At 41.0% G+C, this 24833-nt stretch overlaps 1 protein-coding gene across 1 annotated transcript; it reads right to left on the reverse strand.

Annotated features, from left to right (window-relative positions):
- On the reverse strand, positions 1–23586 carry HIVEP2 (human immunodeficiency virus type I enhancer binding protein 2). The gene is made up of 6 exons (XM_017825857.1): positions 18169–23586; positions 17269–17423; positions 12056–12231; positions 9373–9474; positions 7936–8846; positions 1–1667 (listed from the first exon to the last, which is right to left on the reverse strand). Exons 1-6 carry the CDS (start codon positions 23584–23586, stop codon positions 849–851), a joined length of 7581 nt encoding a protein of 2526 aa, XP_017681346.1. The 3' UTR covers positions 1–848.
- Positions 23587–24833: the final 1247 nt, after the last annotated feature.

Raw genomic sequence — 24833 nt, forward strand, 5'->3', positions numbered from 1 at the left:
TAAGACCAAATACTTTTAATATATTTATAACTGTTTTATAAAGCTTTGAAAAAACTCACAATAGCACATTGTTTTACTTTAATGCTTTACGGTACTATCAGTTTAAAATCACAATCAGCACTTAAGTTATAGTCAATCCGGCAAACAAGAGACAAAAAAAAATTACAAGAGTTAAGAACTGACTGATACATCCTTTATCTTTTTTTTTTTAACTAATGCATAAGTGCAGAATAAGATAAGATACTCTAGTTTAAATATCTTGTTTTACAATATACATTTTGTTCTAATTACGCAACAGTAAATCCCATGCTTCACATAGAAAAGCAATCCACAACATTAAGAAAAAAATTTACAATTTATGAAACAAAGTAAATAAATATTAGTATTACAGAATCAGAGCTGTACATAAAAGCTGTTCAGTTTTAATCATATAAAAATATGTTTTAGTGCAACCTCACATATATTGATGCTGTTCTGTTTTACATCATTTAGATCCAAGTGTCCAAAAAAGGAAAGAAATTACATTTATTACAAAGCAGATACACAAATTCTAAAATATGTACAAATTACTGCTAAAAAAATGCTTATAAGAATATAAGCAAAGTAAAGAAAAGGCACAAACATCTGTACAATTTAAAAGTACCAGACCCAATAAGAATTTCAAATTTAGTTTTGGTCAGGCTCATGATGACTTGTTACTTTATCTAATTCTTTTGATATAACAAAAGTATATATAATAGCAAACTACTGTAACTTAGAACAGGCATGCTGTAAAGTTGAATACTTCTATCTCTAGGAAAAAAAATGGTGGTGTAAATGTATGGGTGAAAGTCTCCATGCATCTCAGATCAATGTGGCTTGCTCTTCTCAGATGACAGATCTTTTCTCTCCTGTGTGCTTGATGGGGGGTCGCTCCTGCTGTGAAAGCCCAACTGCCGGATGTCCACAAAGCTCTTGCTGTAAAAGGTGGGATGGGCTAACACAGTCTGTGATGTACCAAAACTGTCCTGCTCACCACTGTGCAAGTCAGGATGGGTGGCTGAGGCACAGGTCTGGCCTGGCTCAGATCCACTAAAGTGTTTAATGCTAAAATGTGCACTTTCTAAGGGTTTCTGGTGAGGCTCAGAAGGCCTCTGCAGCTGCTCTGCCCCGTGCAGAACGGCTTCTTCTGTGGCGATTCGCAGAGAGGCTATGGCTTTTGTACAAGTCTGTATGTTCTCCTCCTGCTCCCTCTCGGTAGCCACGACACTGTCCTCCGATGTGCTCTGTGTCAGCAACAGCAACGGCGAGGAGGGCGTGCTGGAGGGAGTGCTGGGGTGCAAGCTGTGCGGAGAGGTACGTTTCTCATGGTGCTTAGAAATACTATATGATTCTTTTGTAAGGGTTTCCACAGTTCCTCTTTGCTTCTCCTCAGAGATCTCCCTCTGCAGGGCCAAAGTGGACGGAGAATGTAAACCTGAAAGGGCCATGGGTACCGAGTGGACCATCTGGATACCCCCAATAGGCATCATGGGGATAGGTGCTCGGATCTGTTGCTGGGAGTGTAGTGGAAGATGACTGAAGACATAGTCACTCGGACCTTCAGGGAACAGGCTAGACCTGCGGTGCTCCATGCCTCCTTTTTCTCCATATATGTTGAAGTAAGGTGCCTGAGACAACCCCCTTCTCTGTAACCAGAAAAAAAAAAGAAAAGAAAAAAAAAGAAATGTCAGCACTGCTACTAGCAGAATTCTTGTCTGGCTGCCAAACCACCTATCTGCTTTCCTGCCTAATACAGCCTCCCTTTCATGAAGCACCTTTCATGCAGATGGATCCCAAAGCATTTGGAAATGCACTAATTGCATATCCAAATAACAGAGGAGGTTTTGCTCAGCTCAGATCTACAGGGCTCATGCCTCTGAGGTGAAAGGTAGCTGCTAGTTAAGAGAGCTCAGCAACAAAATGCAGCAATTTAGGTCAGGAAGTGAAGAGTATTATATTCAACTGAAACTTTGAAGAGAATTTGGGGTAAACAGATTTTCATTCCCCCAGAGAAATTTAGCCTGGAGATCCATCTTATCCTCATTTTTGGAAAACTGTGCTGGCATTTGCAGTCCACACTGGGTATCAAGACTTTGTTGCAGAGAAATACACATCCAAATGCCCCCTGCTTACTGCCTCTGCTTGGCATAATGGAGAAAATCTGATGGCGTGTAAGTATTTTCTGCCTTCTGAAAGATTCTGCTCTTGAGCCCCAGAGAAGGCACTTGCTCCCTGTGAGCTTTACCCAATCCCTGATGAAAGGAGGTGGGTATTTTCATGGAAGTTCAAGTGCCTCTGTGCAATGAAGATACAAATTTTTCCAGTTATTGAGACAATGAAGAACCATTCTGGCCTATCTGCAGTGTAAACAATAAATAGTAACAAAAGCACAGGCTTTGCTGTGAGCAAAAGCGATGATTCTGTCCCAGGGAGACTCACCCACTCATAATGGGACTGAGAAGAATGGAGGATTTTGTGATGGCTAATAAAAGCCAATCTTGCAATATTGACATTTTCAGTGCCTTCCCATTAGTTCCTGCCTTGGAAGAATGAATAGTTCTATCTCCACTCAGTATTAAATATGCCCTGGGCTTTTAGGTTTTTTTTTTCATTCTTAAGTTTTAAAAATTGTTTGCTATCTGATGATTAATTACCATTTATTGTTGAACAGAGGAACAATGATTACAGAAGTGCAGGATGACATTTTCATAATTACGTGTGGGATTTGGCCACACAACTCTCGGGGCCTCTCACATGAAACTGAATGAACAAAAATGCTCATCTCTGCTCTGTAAATTGACCAAACACCAATCAATTGCCCCAAAGCTCTAACACTACCATAGCCTTGGTGCAGCAGCCCAAGGACTATGGTGCTAAATGCCAACACATTAAAGTGGCAGCACTTCACTGCTGGAAAATCCCAGCTCTCAAGGCATTAAGCAACCTCTTGATCCCATCCCAGGGAGCTGGTTTAGGGGGCAATTAAAGATTCAGTTTCTGTGCTACCCAAGGGCTCAATCTCACTGTGCTCAGATGCTTTGTCCTGTTTAATATAAATCAACACTGAGACAGGAAGGGTGACCCATAATCATCAGACTCGAACTTCAGAGATGTTATTTTTCAGAGACTAATCTATGTTGGGAATTTTCCTATTCAGAAAGTGAGATGCTTGAGTCTCATAAAAGAGAAATTGTCATAAGAAAGCACAGTGACAGCACATTATACTGCTGAATGGGGAAAAATTTACAAAATAAACTGCAGTTGCCAATAAACTGCATAAGACTCAGTTAACCTACCCTGTCAGTCCTTCCTATCACTAACCTCACCTCTGCATAGCTACTTGCCCCCTATTTTTTTCTCCATCTTTGCTCTGTCAACTCGTTTCTCAGTCATACTGTCCTCTTGGATGTTTCCTAAGCCACGACATTTATCACTATTGCATCTGATGTGAACCTGGGCTAAGGGAAATTGAGTAAAAGCAGCCAAAAAAAAAAGAGTAAAACTCATCAAAGAACAAACCTAGTCACACACAAATCTCTAATTGAGAAAGACATTGGCTTCATGTTTTACCCTGCCCAGTTTCAAAAGGGAATAGAGCAAGAGTCTGTCCTTGCCAGACAGAGGTGGCTAACATGATAGAAACTGCTACACACTTTAAGATCAGCAGTATCATCCAACGCATGTCTCATATGCCCAATTTTTACATAGACAGTGGCAGTCTGTGCATGTCCACTGGACACCTCCTAAGCCTGGCTGAGTACATATGGGATTATCTTTCTCTAGCTCTGGCAGGTAAGTTTGGAAACAGACAACATAAATTGTTACAGGCACTAATAACTGTTCTGACCTCTTACCCTGCTTTTATTTCCTTTACCAGTATCTAGCATTTTCATACCTACAAGCAGACACACATATACATATTCATGGAAAAAGACTGTCTTTTTTCAACAAGCATCCTGAAAATCCAAAGACTTTATTCGGTTGACAGGGCAAGTATTAGATCACAGAGCACAGCGCAGGAAGTCACAATATCTTTTTGCAGTGCAAGCAGAATGGGTTGCTGCCAGTGCTGTGAGGTTGCTGCCATGCTTCCTCTCTTTGTCAGGTGATGGGAATCCAGTTTATTTCCTATTAATTCTCATTTGTTACAGATTAGCGTATTTCCCTTCAACTCCAGATGACATATAATTTCCAAAGCAACAATACTCTGTAGTAGCTTTTCATGAAACGTTCTGACCTGGTCATAAAGTTAGACTTTCACATCACACCCCTGAGCAAAGGCATATCCAGCTTCACAGGTCCCCCAGAATGCCTCAGGGATGAGATAGGGTTTACCCTGTATCTGGTACATCACCCAAAACAGGCTGTGGGAGATCCAGAAGAAGATCACATTTCAAAGCCATGCATCCTTCACAGATGTTCTCTGGACAGCCTCAGACTACAGCTTGCAAAACGATGTTGGATGGAAAACAGTGTCTTTGATTACTGTATCATAATGTACTTGAGGGTTTTTAAAGCTAAAAATCAAAAAACGTTGAACTCTGTAGTGAAATTCAACAACAGACCATATTACCGATGTGTTTTCTGAAAGACATGATGCTTAATAAAGTGACTAAAACTCTGTGTGGACTTCAGTTTCAGGATCAGCTCAATTTGCAGCCCTACTGAGAGTGCACCATAGTAGCCCAGATACCTCAGTGGACCTATTTACAGTTTACCTGGACTTCAGAAGTGGCTGGCTCTCTGTACAAGAACTTATTTCACTCAAGATGATAAAGTAGTGAGTATTTGGGAAGGGATTTAATACCCATATCTGGGATGAACAAAGGACCTTAAGTCCTATCAACTTTAAAGTGGTTATAGAAGTGCTTAACTCCCTTCATCCCTTCTGAATATATCAAGACAGGCTTTGGACTTCAAAATAAATAAGATGAGGAACAAAATGGCAACACAAGCAAAATGCACTACCTCCTAGAAGCTAAAACAGTTGCTAGAGTCAAGTCTGTACCACTCACAACAAGATATATTCACAATCTCATGGTATCTAGTCCTGGGGCTGAAAGAAGAGGCAAAAGCTCTGGTCTGCACTAGGTAGCAGAGGGATGCATTAAGACTTGGCACAAACAGGAATGGAGTGAAACTGTTGGTGCTGGATGCCATACACACAATACAAATGTAGTGGGCTTGGAAGGGAAGGTTTCTTTGGATTAGTGCTATGCGGTCTCTTTTCACTCACTTGAATGGCCACTCACAGTTCTAGTGCACCTGCTGCACTCCTGGAGAACATTTTTTCAGTTTAATTTCATCTGACAACAATCCAGATCACTTACTCCAAGACTGCAATTTGAGTCAAAGCACAATAAATGTGACAACAGAGACATATGCCTGATCCAAAATAAAATGGCAACAGAGATTCACTCAGGGTGAACAAATGCAGCCTTCCTATTCCTTCTCTTTCTCTCAGGACTGGCAGAAAATGACTGGGGAGAAGAATCGAAGCCCTCCAATAATAGCATCAACCTCCTCAGAAAGGAAAGAAACCTCTGGCATTCACAGAAGAGGAGACCCCAAATTTATTTAGAGAGCAGAGAGTATCTGCCTTTAATTTTAAAGACATCAATTTAACTTGTCAAGGCCAAGTGTGCCCCAGCATAAACCAGAGCCTTAGGCTACTTTGGAGAGAGTATTGTCTGTCAAAGGAGAGAGTATTAACTGTCAAAGGAAAAAAAAGTGTATTTTTCAGGTACTTTCCCTGTGCTCTTTTCCACTTCCTAAAGAAATAATTTCAATTGCTTTCTATGTGATGCTTTCAATGCCAGAACACTTCACAAGCTCTTTGCACAAGACCACCAAAGTGCATGGACATTCAACACGAAGCAACGTGAAGGGGAACTAGACCAGCATTGGCCAAAGAGACTAGAGCAAATAAATCAACTTCAGTGGAGAAGAAATAAAACTGGCCTCTTCTGGGAACTGCAGGCACCAGAAGCACAAAACAACTCTTATTCCTGCAAGGACTGGGAACCCAATGCAGCCCTTAAAAATATTGTGAGGATTGTAAGCTGGCATGTGCATCACTGATGCAGCTGCTAATGATATTCTGATTTGCTAGATTTCACTACTCCGAAAGTGAAAACCAGTCTTTATTCCTTTTTCTTCTCTGACAGCTTTCATTTATAGCAGCTCAGGTGTTATTTGTCTTCCCACACACTTAGTGTAACAACTTGTGTCACTTAAACTCAACTACTGTTTGGCTAAAGTACGTCTTCCAGAAAGGCATCAAGAGGTGAGGAATCCGTCCTTCCTTCCTTGCAATTGTTTGTTGTGATGGGCAATCATCCTCACTTGTCATTTTTTCATTTAAATTTTCCTGGGCTCCACTTTTAGTGATGCCTGTATTAAGGTCACAGTGACTCTACTGAGATCTGGGCTTCCCTCTCAAAACACTCAACAAGCCACTGAGCTACTGATGATTTCTGTAAGACAATTGACTTGGGTTTTCACTGCCACATGACTGATCCTACCTCAAAAATAAGGTAAGTGTTAGAAGTCCATCTGGCGTGGTGGACTTTTCAAAAGAAGGAGCTAAGAGTGCTAAAAAAGTCCTTACAATGTGCTAAACACCTTGCTGGAAAATGTTAACAGCAAGAACTGTCAGATGACCAAGGACGACTGTTAGCGTACCCTTTTGCTAGTATCATTACACATCCAAAATCTCTACTACAGGATGCCAGTGTGTCTTATGTGGGACATGAAGGACTGGGGGACCCTGCACAATGTCAGCTGTAGCATCCCATATAATCCCATCCATTTGATACTAAGACATCAGGACAGTTAAACTGGTGGCTCTTCATCCTCTTGAGCTTCCTCACTTTGCCAATAGAACTGCTGATGGGATTTGTATCCTCTTTCAGCTATGCACTGGTCGCTCCTATGAGAGTGCAGCAGGGTTTCAGTGTGCCCTTCCTCATGGACCACTTTTAATCAGCCACCCCTCTCCAGCTTGCCCAAGCTGAACCCACACATACAGGCTGAGGAGGCAGGCAGTGAGAGGGCAGCCACAACATCAAACATGGTGAGGGAAGCATAGTAAATAAATAAGCAAATGCATTTATAGTAAGGCCATTCCTTATCTTTAAAGACCAAATCTATTTGTGAAGGGAGTGCTTTGTGAATGGTAGAGCTGGTCAAAAGTGCCAATCTGGTAGTTACTGAGAACTGTTTTACTGAAAGGGAACAGCACAGACAGCAGTTGTGCAAGTTTTGCATATTTCCACCCAGACGGTTGTGTCCCTGTTGGAACAGCCAGTTGTGACGGCACTTTCTGTAGGGCAGACAGCTGCCTGCTCCTCTCATACAATAATATTCTTAAAATTCCAGCTACAGATCCTGATTTCAATGGGCACTCTGCTTTTCTGAGAGGTTTCATTTATCTTAGCATTTTTATTCCATTAAACAATACTCAACAATGGGGACTAAACCTCAGAGACAGGGCCTTAAGCCTTGATCTTGGCTTGATCCCATCTAATCTTGGAAACAGAAGATTTTTTACAGTGCAGAAACAAGCCTCACGCACCATGTAAGCTTCCATTTAAAAAATGACATTTCATAAATATGGAGAGAGAAAATGCAAACCAGCCTTATTTTATTGAAGCTAATGGAGCTACTCAGGGTTGTACCAAGTGAAGACTCAACCCCCTATAGTCTGACTCTAGTGCATCCAATTGAATCAGCATCCTGACTTGGTCACTGTCTATTCCAAGTTTCTTGCATTTGTTTCAGGACTTTCCACCAAGGCTCAAAGTTTAAGCCTTCTTCTTCTACAAAGCTGCAAAGATTTTTAAAATGCTGTGCATAAATTCGGTAAGAGCACTGTTTTTGATAAGAGGAATGAAAATATTCTTTCATACTTACTGAATGTCCCACTGGAATAGATTCAGACTGTAAATATTGACCCATGGACAGTGCTGGATTATGGTATAAGCCCCTCCGGGGAGATGCCGCTCTAACTGAGGCCATATATCTCCTCTCTCGCCTAGGAGACAAATCTCTTCGAACAGATGTATCTTTCCCTGGTGACATTGGTCTCCTTGGTGACAGGTGACGTCTTGGTGACACATCCCGTCTTGGTGATAACTCTCTCCTCAGCACAGCCTCCTTTCGTGGGGAAAGATGCCTCATAGGCGAAATATCTCTTCGGGGTGACAGATGCCTTCTGGGTGACAAATCCCCTTTTGGCATTAAATACCTCTTTGGTGAGTTATCTCTGTAGGGTGAAGAATCATAGCCAGGTGACGATTGTCGACTGGAAGGTGAGAGGTCCCTTGGAGATGAACTGGGGTCTAAGCAAAGTGTGTAATCCTCATCCATGCAGCTAGGTATGTCCAATCTGTCTTTATCAGGTTCTGAATCTGTACTCTTACTCTGGAAAAACCTCTGATATTCTGTCATTTGTGTATCTTCACAGGAGTCGCTTGGTGTTATAAGCTGAGTAACCTGAATGCTAGGTAAGGTGACCAAATAACTGATGAGGGAAGAGTGTCCCACTGAAAGGGAGCCCTCGGGGGAAGCCCTCTGTGATGCCCCAGCTGAGTTCACGGACAAGGAGGAGAATCGAGGGGGCTGCGGGCTGGTGCTTCTTGATCTGGTTTTTGGTGTCGAGTCTCCCTGAGTATCATCAAAATCATCCTCATCTTCATCATCATCATCATTGTCATCGCCATCCTCGCCATCTGATTCCTCCGCATCAGAAAACTGGTGCTCTGCTGACAGGCCTGCCAGGTTGCTGCTCTTCTCTGCCTCCTGCTGCATGTCCTCCATGTTTTCTGAAATAGCCACAGCAAGTCAAAATGGTGAGCACATACCCCACCTCTTACACCTTATGCCACATTCATCCCCCACCCACTCATTGTCATTGCTGGATGCTCTTCATCTGGGATGGCTGCACAAAGCTATTCTTCATAGTCTGAAACCATGTTTTTTCAAAATAATACCTTAAAACCTTATCCTTGAAAGGAAGTATAAAAGCAAATTCACCCTACACAACTTCACTAAACGTTGCCATCTCTCACATTTTAAGTAGAAAGATTGGGAACTTTGTATGAGACAGATGACAATAGGCCACACTTTTATTTTTAGCTCCTCTGCATGTATCTTAATAAAAATGTAACTCGGAGAACTGAATAGGATTTATTTTTTATACTTCCTGTTTATTAAAAAGATACCTCTTAATTAAAAAATGCCCCAAATACTCTTAATATCCCAGTATTAGCCAGGCACTGTGCTAAAGTGCAATGAGTCATTTGCATACTCCAGAAGCCATTCCAACTAAATTAAATCATTCTGACATACCTGCTTCTTCAGTTTCAGCATCATCTACAGATGTCATTGATACTCCAAGCTCCAGGCATTTTTTCATGTGTGCTTTAGACTTCATATGTTTTGTCAGATTTCCTATGGATCAGAGATTAATCTAATTAATGGACAACAGCAAAGATCACTCTTCAAGTCAGGTTTCAGTGTATCTTAACTCTGTTATCCTGCAGATGACAGGTTTTAGCTTTAAAAAACACCACAACAGACAGGTCTGACTCATCCAACCCATTACCCTCAGAGCCTGTTCTAATGAGAACAGATTCTTATATCTTAAGAAAATAAAAAATTCCAATAAACTCAGGGTCTGAAAGGTATAAAGGCAGCTCTCCAATTTTCCACGTGACATTTAGGCACCCCAGCAAGCTACAAAACTAAGTTCTGGATGTTATCTATTCCTGGTCTCAGTGTTCATAATATGTACAGACTGTCCAGACATCAAAGTAAGTCCACTGCACAGCAGCCATTCAGGGTTCACACTCCTAGTTACGCTGTGGTACTTTCAAGATAAGGGTTCTTCCATTTACCTCACATGTAGGTTCCAAATGTTCAGAGTATTTGAAGCATTTTGAGGTAAAAATATCCTACCAACTTCTCTATGCAATTTTACCATCTAGCTGCAATCTCTCAACTGAGAGGAGCTGTACTTGCAGCATTCACCTGGGATGTGGGAAATTCAGGTTCAGCTCCCAGATTTAAAGTACGGATTTGAATCAGACAGAGATTTGAAATCAGATCTCCCATTACCCTGAGGGAGCAATCTAACACTAGACTATTGACTTTCTGGAGTACCTGTCTTGGTCTGTTTTTTCACAGATAAGAAAACTGGGTTGAGACTGGCCCCAAGATACATTTCATGACAAAGAATCTTGAGCATAAAGCAAAGCTGGAGAATATCACTCTAATCCATTATCCACTTCAGTCTCATTTGCAATGCACAACAGGGAAAGCATGGCACAAGAAAACCCAACCCACTACCAAGAAACGGTGCTTCTTAGCTCAAGCAAAGCCCTCTGTCAATGCATTTATGCTGCTTGTGGGACCCCAAACAGCATCTCCAGATGGTGTGTGTGGCACATGCAACCTGGGCGCAGGAACACTGCACCACTCTGCTGGATAGTGGAGGTGTGCTTAGAAGCTCACAAGTCAGGCTCTTCTTCTTTGACATTCAGTCACAGCTAGTTCAAATAATTTCCTTGTCAGTAGGAGTTTCTTACTGTGCCTGTGCACTGCATGAAAAGGCTAACTTGGCCATTGATGCTTCTGGATAACTAAATGCTCAGAGTGTACAGTGAAAACCTAAGAGCCTCTGAAAGTCTGTCCCCTACTGCTCTCAGCAGAATAGCAATAATAGTTATGAGGCTGACAACTGCTCATAAGCAGTAATACACCAATTAAACACTTCTTGTACCTCAAAGGCTAACTTAGTCTCTTCCTACTCATGCCCTTCTTGTGCAATAGCATACCACCTCCTCTGTGTTTCTTCTTCTCTGACAGAAATGCCAGCCTCAGCAAGCAATTTCACATTTTTTTTCCACGCCATCTCCTCTTCCTGGAATGTCCTCTATGAACACAGCTGTAAAACCACAGTACTCCTTCAAGGTCCTCCTTAAGACCCATTCCTCCATCAATGTCAAATGTAAGCAATGATATGAGAACAGCTCACCAGATGGTCTATTGGGACGACAAACAAGCAGCTCCTTGTCTTTGTCTCTACATGCCCATGAAAAGTTCTCATCTGAAATTAGGTTGATGGATCTACTACCATCCATCAGTTATTCCCATCTTTGGCACAGGAAGAAGTGCTGGAGTCATGGAAACTATTACAATTCTCAATGCTCAAAACAGCCATGAAGCTGTACTGGGATCTTGGGAGAAATTTCCTTCAACTTCCTTTCTCCCCCTTCAACTAAGTTCACTGCACTGGGACCAGAATCTATTTCCCTTGTCTGCCAAAGGGAAGCTAAGAAACTGAGAATGTAAGGCTCATTTGGCTGTGCTACAAAGAAATGCTACCAGAGGGAAGGATTTTTTCTTTTACGGAGATGGTTGCACCACAAATCTAAATTCCAAAGAATATCATTATCTGTGGCCTCAGGGTGACAAATGGAAGCTTTTTTCTGTGCTGATAAATACATGTGAACAGAAGCTATCAGATCTCTATTCATAATTAATGCCACAGTGGATGGAGTAGCCCATCTGGGAGACATACATTATTTATAAACTTGAAACTGACCCACTGTAAAGCCCATGAAGGCATGTTTCCCTCAGCAGCTGATGCTCTGCTTCTACATTATGTCATAACAAGGGTACTCTCCTGGTAGCATTTAAGTGTTGCTGCAATTAAAATTTGCACTATGTAACAATGTTGGCAGAGTATTATTTTTCAGGGGAGTTCTTATGCTACTACATTTTCTCTGCAGACAGAAGGACCAGTCAAGAGCCTATAGCTCTTAATGAAGCTATTCAAGGAGTCTCGGAGTCTCACAACATCCCTGGATCAATTGAACAGAAGCAAACAAACTCTCTCATACAGTCCTGTACACACAAACACAATATTTCTATTGTGAAGAAAATTTTCTTCTTGATTGCAATAGATGCTTGGATGCTAGATGGCAAAATACCCAGAAGTGGCAAGAGTTCAGCAAAAAGGGTCAAGTACCTTTAGTTTTGAAGGCAAAGTTGCACAACTTGCATACGTAAGGCCGGACATCAGTATGAGTGCGGATATGTTTTTTGAGCATGCTTGGCTTTTTGCAGCGAATGCCACATTCTTCACAAATGTACTTTCCTCGGCCACGACCTCTGACATAGACATAATCCTCATTTGATTTATACCTGTTGGAAGAGAGCAAGTATTTAAATCATACAGACTCTAGGTCTCATACATGTACAAACATCACCTCTGTGCATCTGATCCTGATCCTGTATATATCTCATCAAAGCAAATCCACAGAAATATAAAAGAACTACTGAATTTTCACTCTGGAACTCACAAAGTATTGGCCTTTTAGTGAATGCACTGGTCCCAGTGTCTTTAAACAATCTGAGACCAACAGGTTGCAGTATGAGAATAGTATAAACATCCTGTCAGGAAACTGATGAACCTACAGACACCGCACAACTCCAAATATAAGCCTGCGGGTTTCATTTATTTCAGGTAAGTGTAGTCTCGTACAACATGGACATTTACCACCACTGAAAACAGCACTGTTTTGCAGCACAATTCATTTAACTATTTTAGCGTATTTATCCCTTGGGATCAGATAAATCACATCCTGGAAATGCCCATTTCTTTCCCTCAAGCATAAAGGGAATGCAGATGACGAGCAAGGATGTACACATTTACACTACAGATGCCTGACGTTCCCAAAGATAAATCTCTCCCTAAAGGAACACAGAGTTGAGTTCACTCAGGTACCCGATGCTTTAGAAATAAAATGGGAAACTTCCAACACGGCTATTAAAGGAATTTTTCTTAGCACAGGCATAAGCTTATCAATCATGCTATTTTTGCTGATTACATACTCTGTAGTTAGAAAATAAAAAAGATATGCAAATCTATGTAAAGCTGTACATTGCCTTTATTATCATGCTAAATCATTAATACTGAAATCTAAAAGTGTCCAGGGAATCTGCTCAGGCTGTTCTGAGGTTTGAAGAGTGCTGGGCATTCCTTCAGGGGAGAATTCCATCCAAATACAGAAAGTGTAAGAACTGAGAAATAATATTTTTTCTGCCCTCTGTCCTCCACTGCCCTCTCCCTAAGCAGCACTTTCAGTCACCCCATGGATGCACAGCCCACAAACTGTCTTTGGTACTGACAGTCAGTACCTTAAATAAGAAAGGGACTGTGAGAAAGATTCTGCTAATGAGATGATAATTCTGCAAGAAGTAAGTTGCAATTTTTGCGTTACAGAGCTGAAATATTTTTTCAAGTGTGCTTTTCTTAGATGAACACTTCTTCCATATGTTCAGCTATATCACTGGCAATATCTATACTGAGGTTAATATCTTAGAAAAACATAAAACAGTCTCCTGTTCTTATGTCCCTCTTGTTATCTATTAAACACATCAACTCCTCTTTTAGATGTGGATGCCTAAATTCAGGGCGTTTTATCTCATTTCCAATAAAGTTGGTCCTCTCTCTTTTCCTTTATTGTTCCTAGCACCATGGGCAAAACTAGCATAGTCTAATGTAATTTAATATTTAGTCATCTCTCTGTTTTTCTGTATAACATTTCTGAGATTCTGCTTTTCTCTGCCCCATTTCCCAGGTTCTCCTTCATATACATGTCAGTGATTGCAAGTCATCTCTCTATCCACCGCTTCATCAACTACCTCCAGGCTCTCTCCCACAGACAGAAAAAATGTCCATTATTGTTTGAAATACTGCCATTTTATCTTCTTTATCTCTCCTTACAGTCTGATTTTGCTGGGATGAAATCTACCATATCACTTCTGATTGATACTGATAAGATAAATGCTGTGTTATAACGTGCTTTTCGGTTGCTCCATCTCTGCTGTTCTGCTTGACCTCATTCCACTGGCTTCTGTCACCTGTCAGATCCCATTGGGCACAAAGACAATAATACAAGATCTGTCCCTTCATCATTCACATAGATGGTTTTTGGCCATAACTGACCTTGACTCTTTAAGTATGCTTCATCATAACAACAACCGTATGAGAAATGATACACACAAACTTGACATTTAAAGAAAGCCTGATCCAAAAAGTAAAAGACCAGAAGACTGAGTCTATGGCGATTATCTTTTAGCCCTCAGGCATATTAGATCTTACTATTTAACTTGTGCCTCTCTCAAAGGTTTGAGTAATTTCCCACCTTCTACTACATGACATTCACGTAAAGACTTTGGTCACTGCTGCTCTGTGTTTGATTCAACTGGGACTCTTGAGTTAAAAAGCATTAACAAGTCTCAGAGTCCCACAGTTTCTATCCAAAATGCTATTTATTGGGATTTTTCAGTTCAAGTCTATTACTGATAGATATAAAAGAGCAAACATAAGCAAACTGTGAACTCTTGTGGTCAGCTGATAATGTTATTAAGCTAGATGTCAGGTGAGCAGGCACGCTTGCCCTGTCCCTCCTTTCTTTTCATGCCATTAGTAACTATTTGTACTACAGCAAGTGCTGAACTTCAAATTACTGCTTGAGGAACATTGCTTCATATCCTATCAGGATTTTGCAGTCACAGACAATGGAAAGCAGATTTTGTGATTCAGATAGTTTCACCTGAATCAAGGAACCTGCCAGAGGTAATAATATGATGGTTAGTTTCTCCCTTCAAAACCCCCTCTGATGCAATGTTTACAAAATGCTCCTGATGGGTTTTAGTTCAGAGAGGTGGTGATGTGCTCTGACATCTGGTGGTACTAGGCTGATGGGTGGATGATCTTAGAGGTGTTTTCCAACCGTAACAATTCTATAATTCTGTCATCTACTTTTTGTCTCACCTGCATTGATTCTGCTCCTTCAGCTTCTCACTCATCCCCAGTCCCATCTATTTGCTTTTTCCCCAGTTGCCATACAAGCGCCCCACCACCCGGCACAAAGCAGCTGCACAGCTGCACTTCACTGCCAGGTGGACAGGCTTTCCCACAACCCAAAACCTGACAATAACAGATCTTTCTCAGCTATGGATTCTGAATTACCTTCTTTGCACCCATGAAGCAAAAGCAGTCACAAAGCCTAAGGAAACCCACTCCCCATGACAACTGAAAATCAAAATGAAAATACACTGCTGAAACAAGATATCACTGTGCACATTTATCTGTACAGGAGAGAAAATGTGAAATGAAGATGACTGACATTTGTTACATAGTTCCTTGCACTACTTGCTGAGAGGAGATGAAGATGAGCTTGACAAGAGTAGAACAGAATAGCTCTACCAACAGAAAAAAAAAAGCAAGAATGGAAACCCACTCATGTAAAAAACTAGCTTTCAGAAGTCATAAACAACAACCTGAAGAGAAGGACAAATTCAACAACCAGGACAGAAAACAATGCAAGATATGGTAATAATATCTAAGTTATATTATATCCACTTAAAAAATAGCCAAACTAATGAAAAGAATGAATCTGTTCTTCCACAAATAATTCATGTAAAAGGAATCATAAAATGATGATGCATAAAAAAAGAGTGGACCTATTGACACTGCATCACCTCATTTGCTGTAGTTTTGCATGTTATATGCTTCTGTGAGGAAGCTCCAATCTATTGCACAGACTTTTGTTCTCCCCACTCTCCAAAAATTTATGTGCACGCCAAGGTTTCGTTTTACTCAAACAATATCTAAACATAGTCAAGTATTACTAGGAGATATTTCTAGGTGAAGTGTGAATTATATGAGTTTACAAAAATAGTTTCATAAATCTTACTGGCGTACAGGAAAACTCAAGGTGGTGTAAGTAAAATGCAAAATTTCTTAAAGAAGGTATTAAACAGTAGAGGCTTTTTATGGAGTGATCTCCTGCAGTTCACACTGATCTGAATCCTCCTTTAAGTTGCTTTTCTTAACACATTTTTACTCTTCTGACCTCTCATCACGCAGCTTACATCAGTGCAGACTGTCTTCAGCAAGGTCATCCAAATTCAGAAATGATACATAGTGGGAAGCAGGCAAATTTTATACTTCAAAGTGGGTGTGAGTTGAAGCAACAGCTCTTTAAATTTTTCATAAACTTAGGCTCACCGCTGAATTTGGGTCACTCTTTTAAAGCCAGTCTACTGGCTTGGGTATGACAAGGTACAGCTACAGAGAACAGTCAGGATCAGGGTGTTTGGGCCAGCATACCTATAAAAATCTCCAAAATAGCTTTTTCAGTCTTTCGAGCAAGATGTAGGCTATACTCCTTCAGTGTTGCCGACTATAGAGAAGTGCCAATGTTAATTTCATGGAGACTATTCAACCTTAGTGAAAAACATGTCAATGAAGGACAATTGAAATTTTAAAGGGTACAAACTGACAGGAGAAGGAAATGGAAATACGAATTTCTCACACCTCCCTCTTGAGCTATTTATTTACCCCAATAAAACAGTGCTGTGAGACCATCTGAGTTTGGTAAGACTGAAAAACACACCTTGTTCAGCCACCTGACTATTCTCTACTAAAAACTGGCAAATTAACTGCATTGTGTCAGAATTCTGTAAAAGAAACTAAACAATATTTTAGAGCATACTGCAGAGACAAGTATCTATCTCATTTTCTTTTCATAACAAGTTTCATAAGCCTCAAAACAATGTTAATGGGCTCTCAAGTCTCCTTTTCCCCTCTTTGTTTCTATTATCACTTGAGTGATAGATTGCCACAGTAGAATTAAACATTATTTTATCAACCATATATGGAGTTGGCTTAGATACCATAGACTTCATTGGCATCTTACATTTTATCTCCAAAATCCAACCTCAGTAAATAATGAAGTATTACAAGAATAAGACTAAGCATGCAGAGTCAATCCATTCAAGCGACTGGAAGTATACAGCATCTAAAAATGGAAAGACATCCTCCTGAAGGCCTTTAAATACAAAGACAGGGTATAGAAAATATCAAATTGTTAACAGTTTATCAATTGCCCTATGACCTAAGGAATTAAAGTAACAATTTCGAGTGAGTGCTCTCACACAGATGGAAAACATAATTGTCCTAGTAGTAAAGTTGAGCCCAAAGTAAGTATACAGGTATCCTGCAGTTTGTTTTAAGACTGACAAATACACAAAAAAAGGAGAGGCTTAGGAGCTACAAGACATGGCAAGAACACAGGAGACTGTTCACATCCTAATTCATTCATATTCACTTTCAAATGTCTTTAAAATGACAGTCTGAGCTTGAAATTTCCAGTTATATTTTCTTACCCTCCTTCAAAGATTTTAATTCGTATCGGCTCAGTTTGTTTGGATGTAATGTCTTTATCTCCATGAATGTCTCCTTTTACTCTTTCTTTAATAATATTCCCCACTACTTTCTTTTCAAGCTTGCTGCCAAACAAGAAGAATGGCTCGTGTTTCATCTGTAGAACAAAGTCAAGGAAGGGTGTTACTGCTGGAGCACACAATAAATGCACACTTCATTTCAAATACTTTTAACATTCCATGTCAAAGCCAAACTCTCATTTTGGTGCAATTCTATACGATGAACTAATCTGTCCCATTTAATTTGACAGAGAATAAGTGAGGAGGTAACATGGACAAATTTTTATGAGAGTCTTGACAGAAAAGACAATACTATATCTTTCCTCAGAAAAAAAAATCATGGAAAAGAGAGATGGAAAAGCCTCAGAAGGTATTGCCGTTACAGAATTTTCCCTGGCACCATCATCTAATGCTTAATCTATGAGTAAGAGCTGACATGTAAAAGACATTAAAAGGATCTAAAAATCCTTACTCAATTTTAACTTAATCTTTACTTACAAATGCACATGGATATTTGCGTCTGATACTGTTTGAATCAGGACATGGCAAAAAGAAAGGGCAAAATAAAAGGAGATAATGTATCAGGCTCTGGCACAAATGAAGGGAGGGCTTTAAAAGCCTCACTTCTTACACCTTATTTTGAAAATGGAGACAGAGACAGAGATAGCAGAAGTAGCAGAGCTTGCGGAAGGATAAACTGAGGCTCAAAACTTGTAATGGATGATTTCCCAATGGGGAATCTTTTTTTTTAAAAAAAAACACATTAACTTACATTTTATGGTTTACTAGAAATTTCTCCTATAAAGATATATGAATTTAATTTTATTAAAATTTCTTATTTACCTGAGCAAACTGCTTCCATGCACTTGATGATGTCAGTTTACCAGCTCCGGGTCTATGCATAGCAGCCAGAGTGTAGATTTCCGTGGTGTTTTTTTGCTTGGACCTTAAAAGTGCTAAAGTGGTCTTTGTACTTAACCCAGATGGGTTTGGGTTACATGAACTTATACACCACGAAGCATAAACAGAAGCTTTGAGGGTTGGTTGCTGAGTGTAATTTGGTTTTGTATAGTTTAAGAAACACCAGCTCACAGTAGTAGTAGTACGCAGACTTGGGAACTGAAGGATCTGCTGGAAATCTGCTACGTCTGTCAGGAGGATAGTTGAGGCTGTGACTTTCCCAACAGCATTAGATGACATCTGGACTAACATCCCAAGAGGCAATTTTTGATGTTTCAGCTGGTCTTCTGTCTGAATTTCTCCTGGTGGCAATGAAGACCTCTGTGGACTCATGCTCATATCTGAGGCTGTTTCATCCACGTCCAGTTCTTCTGGTGAGTCTCTCCCTTCAGATGGGACACTGGACTTCTGTGCCGGTGATGTGGAATCAAAACTGGAAAGTTTCTCTCTGCTCAGTGGGAAAGCATCAGCTTCTGGCATGCTGACAGGTGGGAAATCTTGAGATGATGAGGATGACAGTGAAGAAGAGGATGACATGGATGGCAGACTTTCTTTTGGCTCGGTAGCACAGCTCTGCCTTACTAGTTGAGGCTTCTGCATTCTTGGAAAATCTTTCTTTATATCTGAGTTAGTTAACTCAACTGCACTTAGTTCCTCAACTATCTGCCCATACATTTTTTCTTCTTTGACTCGTTTCTGCTGCTTGGTCTCCATGAAGAGCTCCAAGCTGCTGGCAGGTGAAAGCATTCGTTTGCTTCCTCCCAAGGTAGAAGCCATGTCAGAACTCGAAGGCAAACACAAGGGAATCGGTGGCTCCAGTCCAAGTGGTAGCGTCTGTGGCATTTTCCACAAAGGATATTTTTCTAGTCCTCCATGCTGACCCAGCATCTGAGCTATGTTAAATCCAATTCCTTGCATGGTTGCATTAGTTACCAATGTTCTTTGAGAAACTGTCTCATCAACTTTACAAATTACAATTGCAGGACTGTTGCTCTGTCCAAGGATCTGGGAAATGCTTGTGTACATGACACTACCATAAGATGGCACATGGGTTTGAATCCTGACAGGAACAACTGTTCCTGGCAAAGACTGTACAGATCCATCACTTGGGGAGTCAAAATCTGTCTGAAGATGCTGCTCAGAGGAGGTATCTGTTGGTTTAATGCTATGGTCTGACTGGTACTTAGCAAGAGTATTTTTTGAATACTGCCCAGATGTTCCTGAGTAATGCTGGTATGCTTGCTCTTTAGCGTGCATATAATCAGCTGCTTTCTTTCCTATAAGCTCTGGTGCATGTTCCAGGTGATAACTTGGATGAATGTCTGTTTGGAAAGGCTGTTTGACATAAGATTTCTGCAGCTGTTGTACAAATTGATGCTGGAAGTTCAGAGGTTCTGTGCATGACTGCCACAAGAGAGGCTGCTGAGATGGTGGTAGGTGAACCATGCAGACAGCTGGATAGGGAAACTGAAATAAGGTGCTATGAATAGGGGAGAATGGGACTTTTTCCTGATGTGCAAATAGCTGCTGCTGCTGCTCTGATGGATGTTTGTTAGGAATATAAGGTGCTTGTTGGATTAAGGGAGTCCTTAACATTTCCGGGCTGTCTGCAACAAGAGCCTGTTGCTGAGCAAGGTGGGATGAGCTATTACTAAGCTGAGCACAAGAGCCAATAGCCTGTTTTCCAGAGTCATCTACCTGAATAGGCTGAAGTACAGAGGAAGGGGAGTGATGCCAGGCAAGCTGGGAGGAGCGAAGACCAGCCTGTGAGTGTTCCATCTGTTCCTGCTTTATACTTTGTTCTGTGCTCTGATCAGTCTGAGAAATCTCTGGAAAACCACTGAAGGAAGCCTGGCGAACCAAGAAGCATTTCTTCCTTTCTCGGGATGGAGACAGTGCCAAAGTAGGTGTCCCAGCTGAAGAGGCATGAGACAGGTTCCCATAATCAAAGGATTTACTTCGGATCTCTGGGATTTCAGCAGCATGAGGGCAGGGCATCTGTTCAGATGAGCAGCGTCTCATTTCCCTCTGATGGTGATGCCCAGGGACAGAAAGTGAGTAAGCACCAGCTGGAACTGTTAAAAACTCGGACTGTTTTCCAAATTCATCTTGTTTAGGAGGTGTGATGAACTTCATATTCTCTTCTCTTTCAAAGGACATTGAAAAACTCGAACTGTGGGACAAATTACTTTCTTGGCTAGGGCTGCGAGAGAGGCTTGTACCTGTGGACTCAAAGCTGGATTCTCCAGAGGAGTGCTCCATGTCAGCAAGTCGTAAACGCTTCTTTTTGGGTGGTAGCTTTTCAGCTGGAAGTTGAGAAAGGGTTTCACTTCTCTGGGGCCATTGAAATTCTTCAGTGGGTCTCTCCTGGTCTTTACTCTGCACTTCTTTATCTTTTTCAGGCTTATCTGGCTCCTCTGTGACACGAATTTCAGGTACCTGTATGTTGTGCTGGCGAACCAACCTGGGCTGCATATGACACGGCTGAGGCTGCTGGGATGGAGACGGCTTACTGGTGTCAGCACTTTCCATTTGTGGAGCTCGGTCTGGGCTCATTGGGGACTCACAAATCTCGCTCTCACATGTTTCAGATGGTGAATAGATCTTTTCCTGCTGGCATGCAATATGTTCTGTAGATTCAGACCTTTCAAATGAGTTTGGCCTACTCAATGAATTTGTATGCTGAATGACAGAGATGACATTTCCAGGGGGCTTTCTAAACAGTGATTCTGCAGTCTTTTCTTGCTCTGCAGTTAAGGATGAATCTTCCAAAGAAGCTGCTGGGCTTCCAGACTGCAAGTAAGGCCTGCAGATTTCAAAACGCTCCGCATGGCAATGGGGTGCATTGTCCAGGCCTTGAAGGGCAAATCCGCTTCTTGGCACTTCCTGAATTTGGGATTTGGGATCAAAGTCTAAAGGTTGAATCCCCCCAGTGGTGCCAGGTGTACTGCTGCAAAGCATGGGACTATCTTCCTCATCTCCAACACTCTCCTCTTTCCTACGCTTTCTGTTTTCAAAAGTTGTTCCAAGCATGGATGGCACTGACTGAGATTGCCCAAGTGGATCAATAAAAAACTCTCCCCCCTTGTTCATCCCACCTAAGGATGGTGAGTCCCTGTAGTTCTGCTTCTGAGCTTCAAATTCTTCCCACTTTCTGTAGTGCTTTCCACTGGCATCATAATCATAAAAGGTCTTGTCTCCTTTCTTCTCTTTTAAGGATGGTCCTTTGTCACCTGCTGTCTGTCTGCTGGAAGCAGTAATGATATTTTTCCCTGGTCTTCCATGATAGTCTGAATCTGAGTGCCCCTCCTGTACAGACGGCAATTCAAAGGCAGCCTGTCTTCTCAACATTCTTTGGTGGGATATTCCCACTGTCCCAGGGTAAAATACATCATCAGAGCCAGTCATCTTCTCATCAAATGAATGGCTTCCTCTCAGAGATGGAGGAATACTTAGGCTGTTTGCAGAAGAGGTTGGCATGGAGTTACTTCTAATAAGAGGAGAGGAATCTACTGGGGGCTCTAGAAGGACAGACACATCACCCTGCTGACTGACTTGGTACAAGTTGGTTTCACTTTTGATAGATGATGTGGTGATCTGGGATTGTCTACATTCTGTATTGCTGCCTGGATAAACCTGTGCAGATTTAATAGTGCTCAAATTAGTAGAATCAACAAGTTCATCTTTATTTGGAGTCAGCTGAGAAATATGTTCCTCAAGCATCTTGATATCTAATCTGTTATTTAGAAGAGGTGATGGGTCCGTTTTGCCCTTTCTACCCATTAAAGTGTGTTCCTGATTTGTTGTGGCTACAGTTAGTGCTGTCCTTTGATTAATCCTATAGAACTTCCCAAAAATTATCTCTTCATAAGACTTTGCATTAGTATTTGGTGGGCTAATTTGCTGCTCAGCACTTTCTGAGCGGGAAAAATAACCAGAGTCAGTGCTTCCTTTACTGTGTGGGCTCAGAAGGTTTAGTGACTGCTCAGAATCTTGTCCTTTTTTCTCTGACAATCTTAGTGCAAGTCGCTGTTTAACTGTATGAGAGTCATCAGACTTGGTACTTAAGGATGGGGTTTGCAACATATCAGAGCCAATATATGAAGAACTCTCACTGGGTAACTGAATCCCACTTTTAGGGATAATCAAAATGGGCACTTTCATCGGCCCCACCAAAGACTCTTCCATGGAGGAGTGAAAACCACTCCTGCTAGCAATGTCCAAGGGGAGCTGCGAAACAGGGCTCAGTTTGTCAGACCCTTCCACTAGGAGCGAGGTCTCCTCATCAGTGTCTGTGCTCTGCTCACCATCTGAATGTATTTCAGCTTCCACATCAATGTAACTGGCATCGAGATCCAATTTAGAGACTGCTGACTCTGTGAAAGGAACCAATCCCGCCTTAATTGCATGGGCATGTGACTTCCTGTGTTTGTAAAGGTTGCTTTTCGTCTTGAAGGAGAAACCACAAGGAACACAAGGGTATGGTCGCTCACCAGTATGAGACCTAATATGCTTTTTAAGTACACTAGGTTTGGCACAGGCCCGATTACAGTAAGGACAAATGTATTTGCCAGGCTTTTTGGGTTTGTGCTCCTTTTTGTGAGCATCTTCTGATTGTTCTAAAGATTTTTGTGAATATTGGCTGTATGCAGGGTTCAAACTTGAAATCTTCTTCCTGGAGAAACCTCCGCTATGGCTATGCATATGAAAAGGAAACAAGTCCTCTGAGGCAACTGATTGCAAGTGGCTAGGAAACTGCCACGGAGGGCCTTCCAAGCTCTGATGTGGCTTTATGTTGTGCAAGAAGCCTTGTGGCAATGAATGCTGTGGGAAAGAAAGTGAATGTTGACATGAATAAGGACTTGGACGATGCTGTGGATATTGCTTCTCTGTGACTTGCTGTGCAGCTTCATTTGATGATACCAGTTTCCCAGAACTAAAAAGTTGTGCTGATGCCGTGTTTCCTATTTGCTCGTGATCTACTTGTGGTTGCCTCTGTACTTCTTGATTGCCAAAAGTGCTCATCTTAATAACAGCTGTATGTTCTTGCCTCCATCTGCTTGGTACTTTAGCAGTTTCTCCAGACCTTGAGGTAGCTTTTTGTCCTATAGCTGTGTCCCCAGAGTCCATCTTATTACACAAGGTCTTAAGTGCTAGTTCACTTGAAAGCTGTGCAGACACATGGAGTGTGTCCAAAGCTGTGCTTTTTAAAGTTTTGTTGCTCCCATTTTTCCAGGGCTGCTGCAAGTTCACAGACTTTTCTTTCTCTTTGGAACTTTCCACGCAGTAGTCTATAGGCATTAGATTTGTATCTGTACACTAATGTGAGTATTATACAGTTCAGTTCATGGCATGAACTTTTCTAAACAGTTTATTATACATTTGCAAAGACTTGCTATAGCATTTGGACATTTTCCATTGTTATTAAATACTGAGATGCAGAATGACCCAAAGATATTTGTGATCTCCTAGAGCAAAGTTCTGTTCATCTCTTCTATGGTGACACAGCTATCTGCACAGAAAAACAAAGAAAAAAAAAGAAACCCCACACACCAATTAATACAGTCATACTAAACAACATCGCTGCAGTCAGTTGCACTTTTATTGAGCCTTACATGGAAGGTACTGAGGGACTTAAGCAAAGGTAACTACATTTCACAAAACTCCTCACAAAACTGTGAGCAGACACAGTAAAGACCGGCTCTGGAGACTACACACAAGCGTAATCACTACTCAATAACAGCCCTAGGAACAGAAAATAGAGATCTACACTTTTCAAATTAAACAGTAGCTTTGGAAGGCTTTCTGGGGACAGTTTAAAGGCTTGATCTCAGAAAGTCCACCACATACTTTCAAAGCTCTTTCAGCAAATCACTGCTGAAAATAGAATCCTAACACTGTGGGTGGGAATTACCTTATCCAGTATTACTCACCTACAGTTCAGACATGAACTTTAGTCACCTGGCCTTTCTTTAAAGTCAAAGGAGAGTAATCAGAGGAGAAATCTTCTTGGACTATATACCAAATTTTAAGATGGCTCAAGTGAGGTACTTCTTACCTTAGATCATCTAATTGATTTTACAAGAAGAGGTTGTTCCCCTTTTTAAACTACTTTTAAACAGTGAAAAAGGGACATCAAAGAAGCATTCAAACCAAAGCAATACTGGTACCTTTCCCCATCTCCATCTTCCAATCACTATATTAAATTTTAGTAAGAAAGTCTTGCTAGATGTAAAGCACGTATTTCAGAAATGAACTATGACTGTGTTTATGTGACTTTAGCATTCTAGATTTCACTGTTGAAACAGTTCCATCCAGCTATACATGCATTTTTAATGCCTAAAGGCAGTAGATTTCCACAGTTCTATTATAAAAAAGTTCAGAGGTACGATTTTCATAGAAAAGTACAGCATTTGAATTTGAACTACAATCTAGGCTTTCTGCTTCTGTATTATCCAAACACAGAATATTTTCTCAATGAAATAGTGAGAATTATAAAGACAGTAATGATTTAATAAGTAAGGAAAAGGGTAAAAGATCAGTATTAG

This window comes from Lepidothrix coronata, unplaced genomic scaffold (genome assembly GCF_001604755.1).
Source record: "Lepidothrix coronata isolate B3197 unplaced genomic scaffold, Lepidothrix_coronata-1.0 Scaffold123, whole genome shotgun sequence".
Taxonomy (NCBI): Eukaryota; Metazoa; Chordata; class Aves; order Passeriformes; family Pipridae; genus Lepidothrix; species Lepidothrix coronata.

Bases quoted from the DNA above. Each gene is read 5' to 3' on its own strand.
- HIVEP2 (XM_017825857.1), bottom strand. From the start codon at position 23,586: ATGCCTATAGACTACTGCGTGGAAAGTTCCAAAGAGAAAGAAAAGTCT. The intron at 8,847-9,372 runs GTATGTCAGAAT...TGGCTATTTCAG, and splicing joins TGCTGAAACTGAAGAAGCAG to AAAACATGGAGGACATGCAG. The intron at 1,668-7,935 runs GTAAGTATGAAA...TTCTGGTTACAG, and splicing joins CTATTCCAGTGGGACATTCA to AGAAGGGGGTTGTCTCAGGC.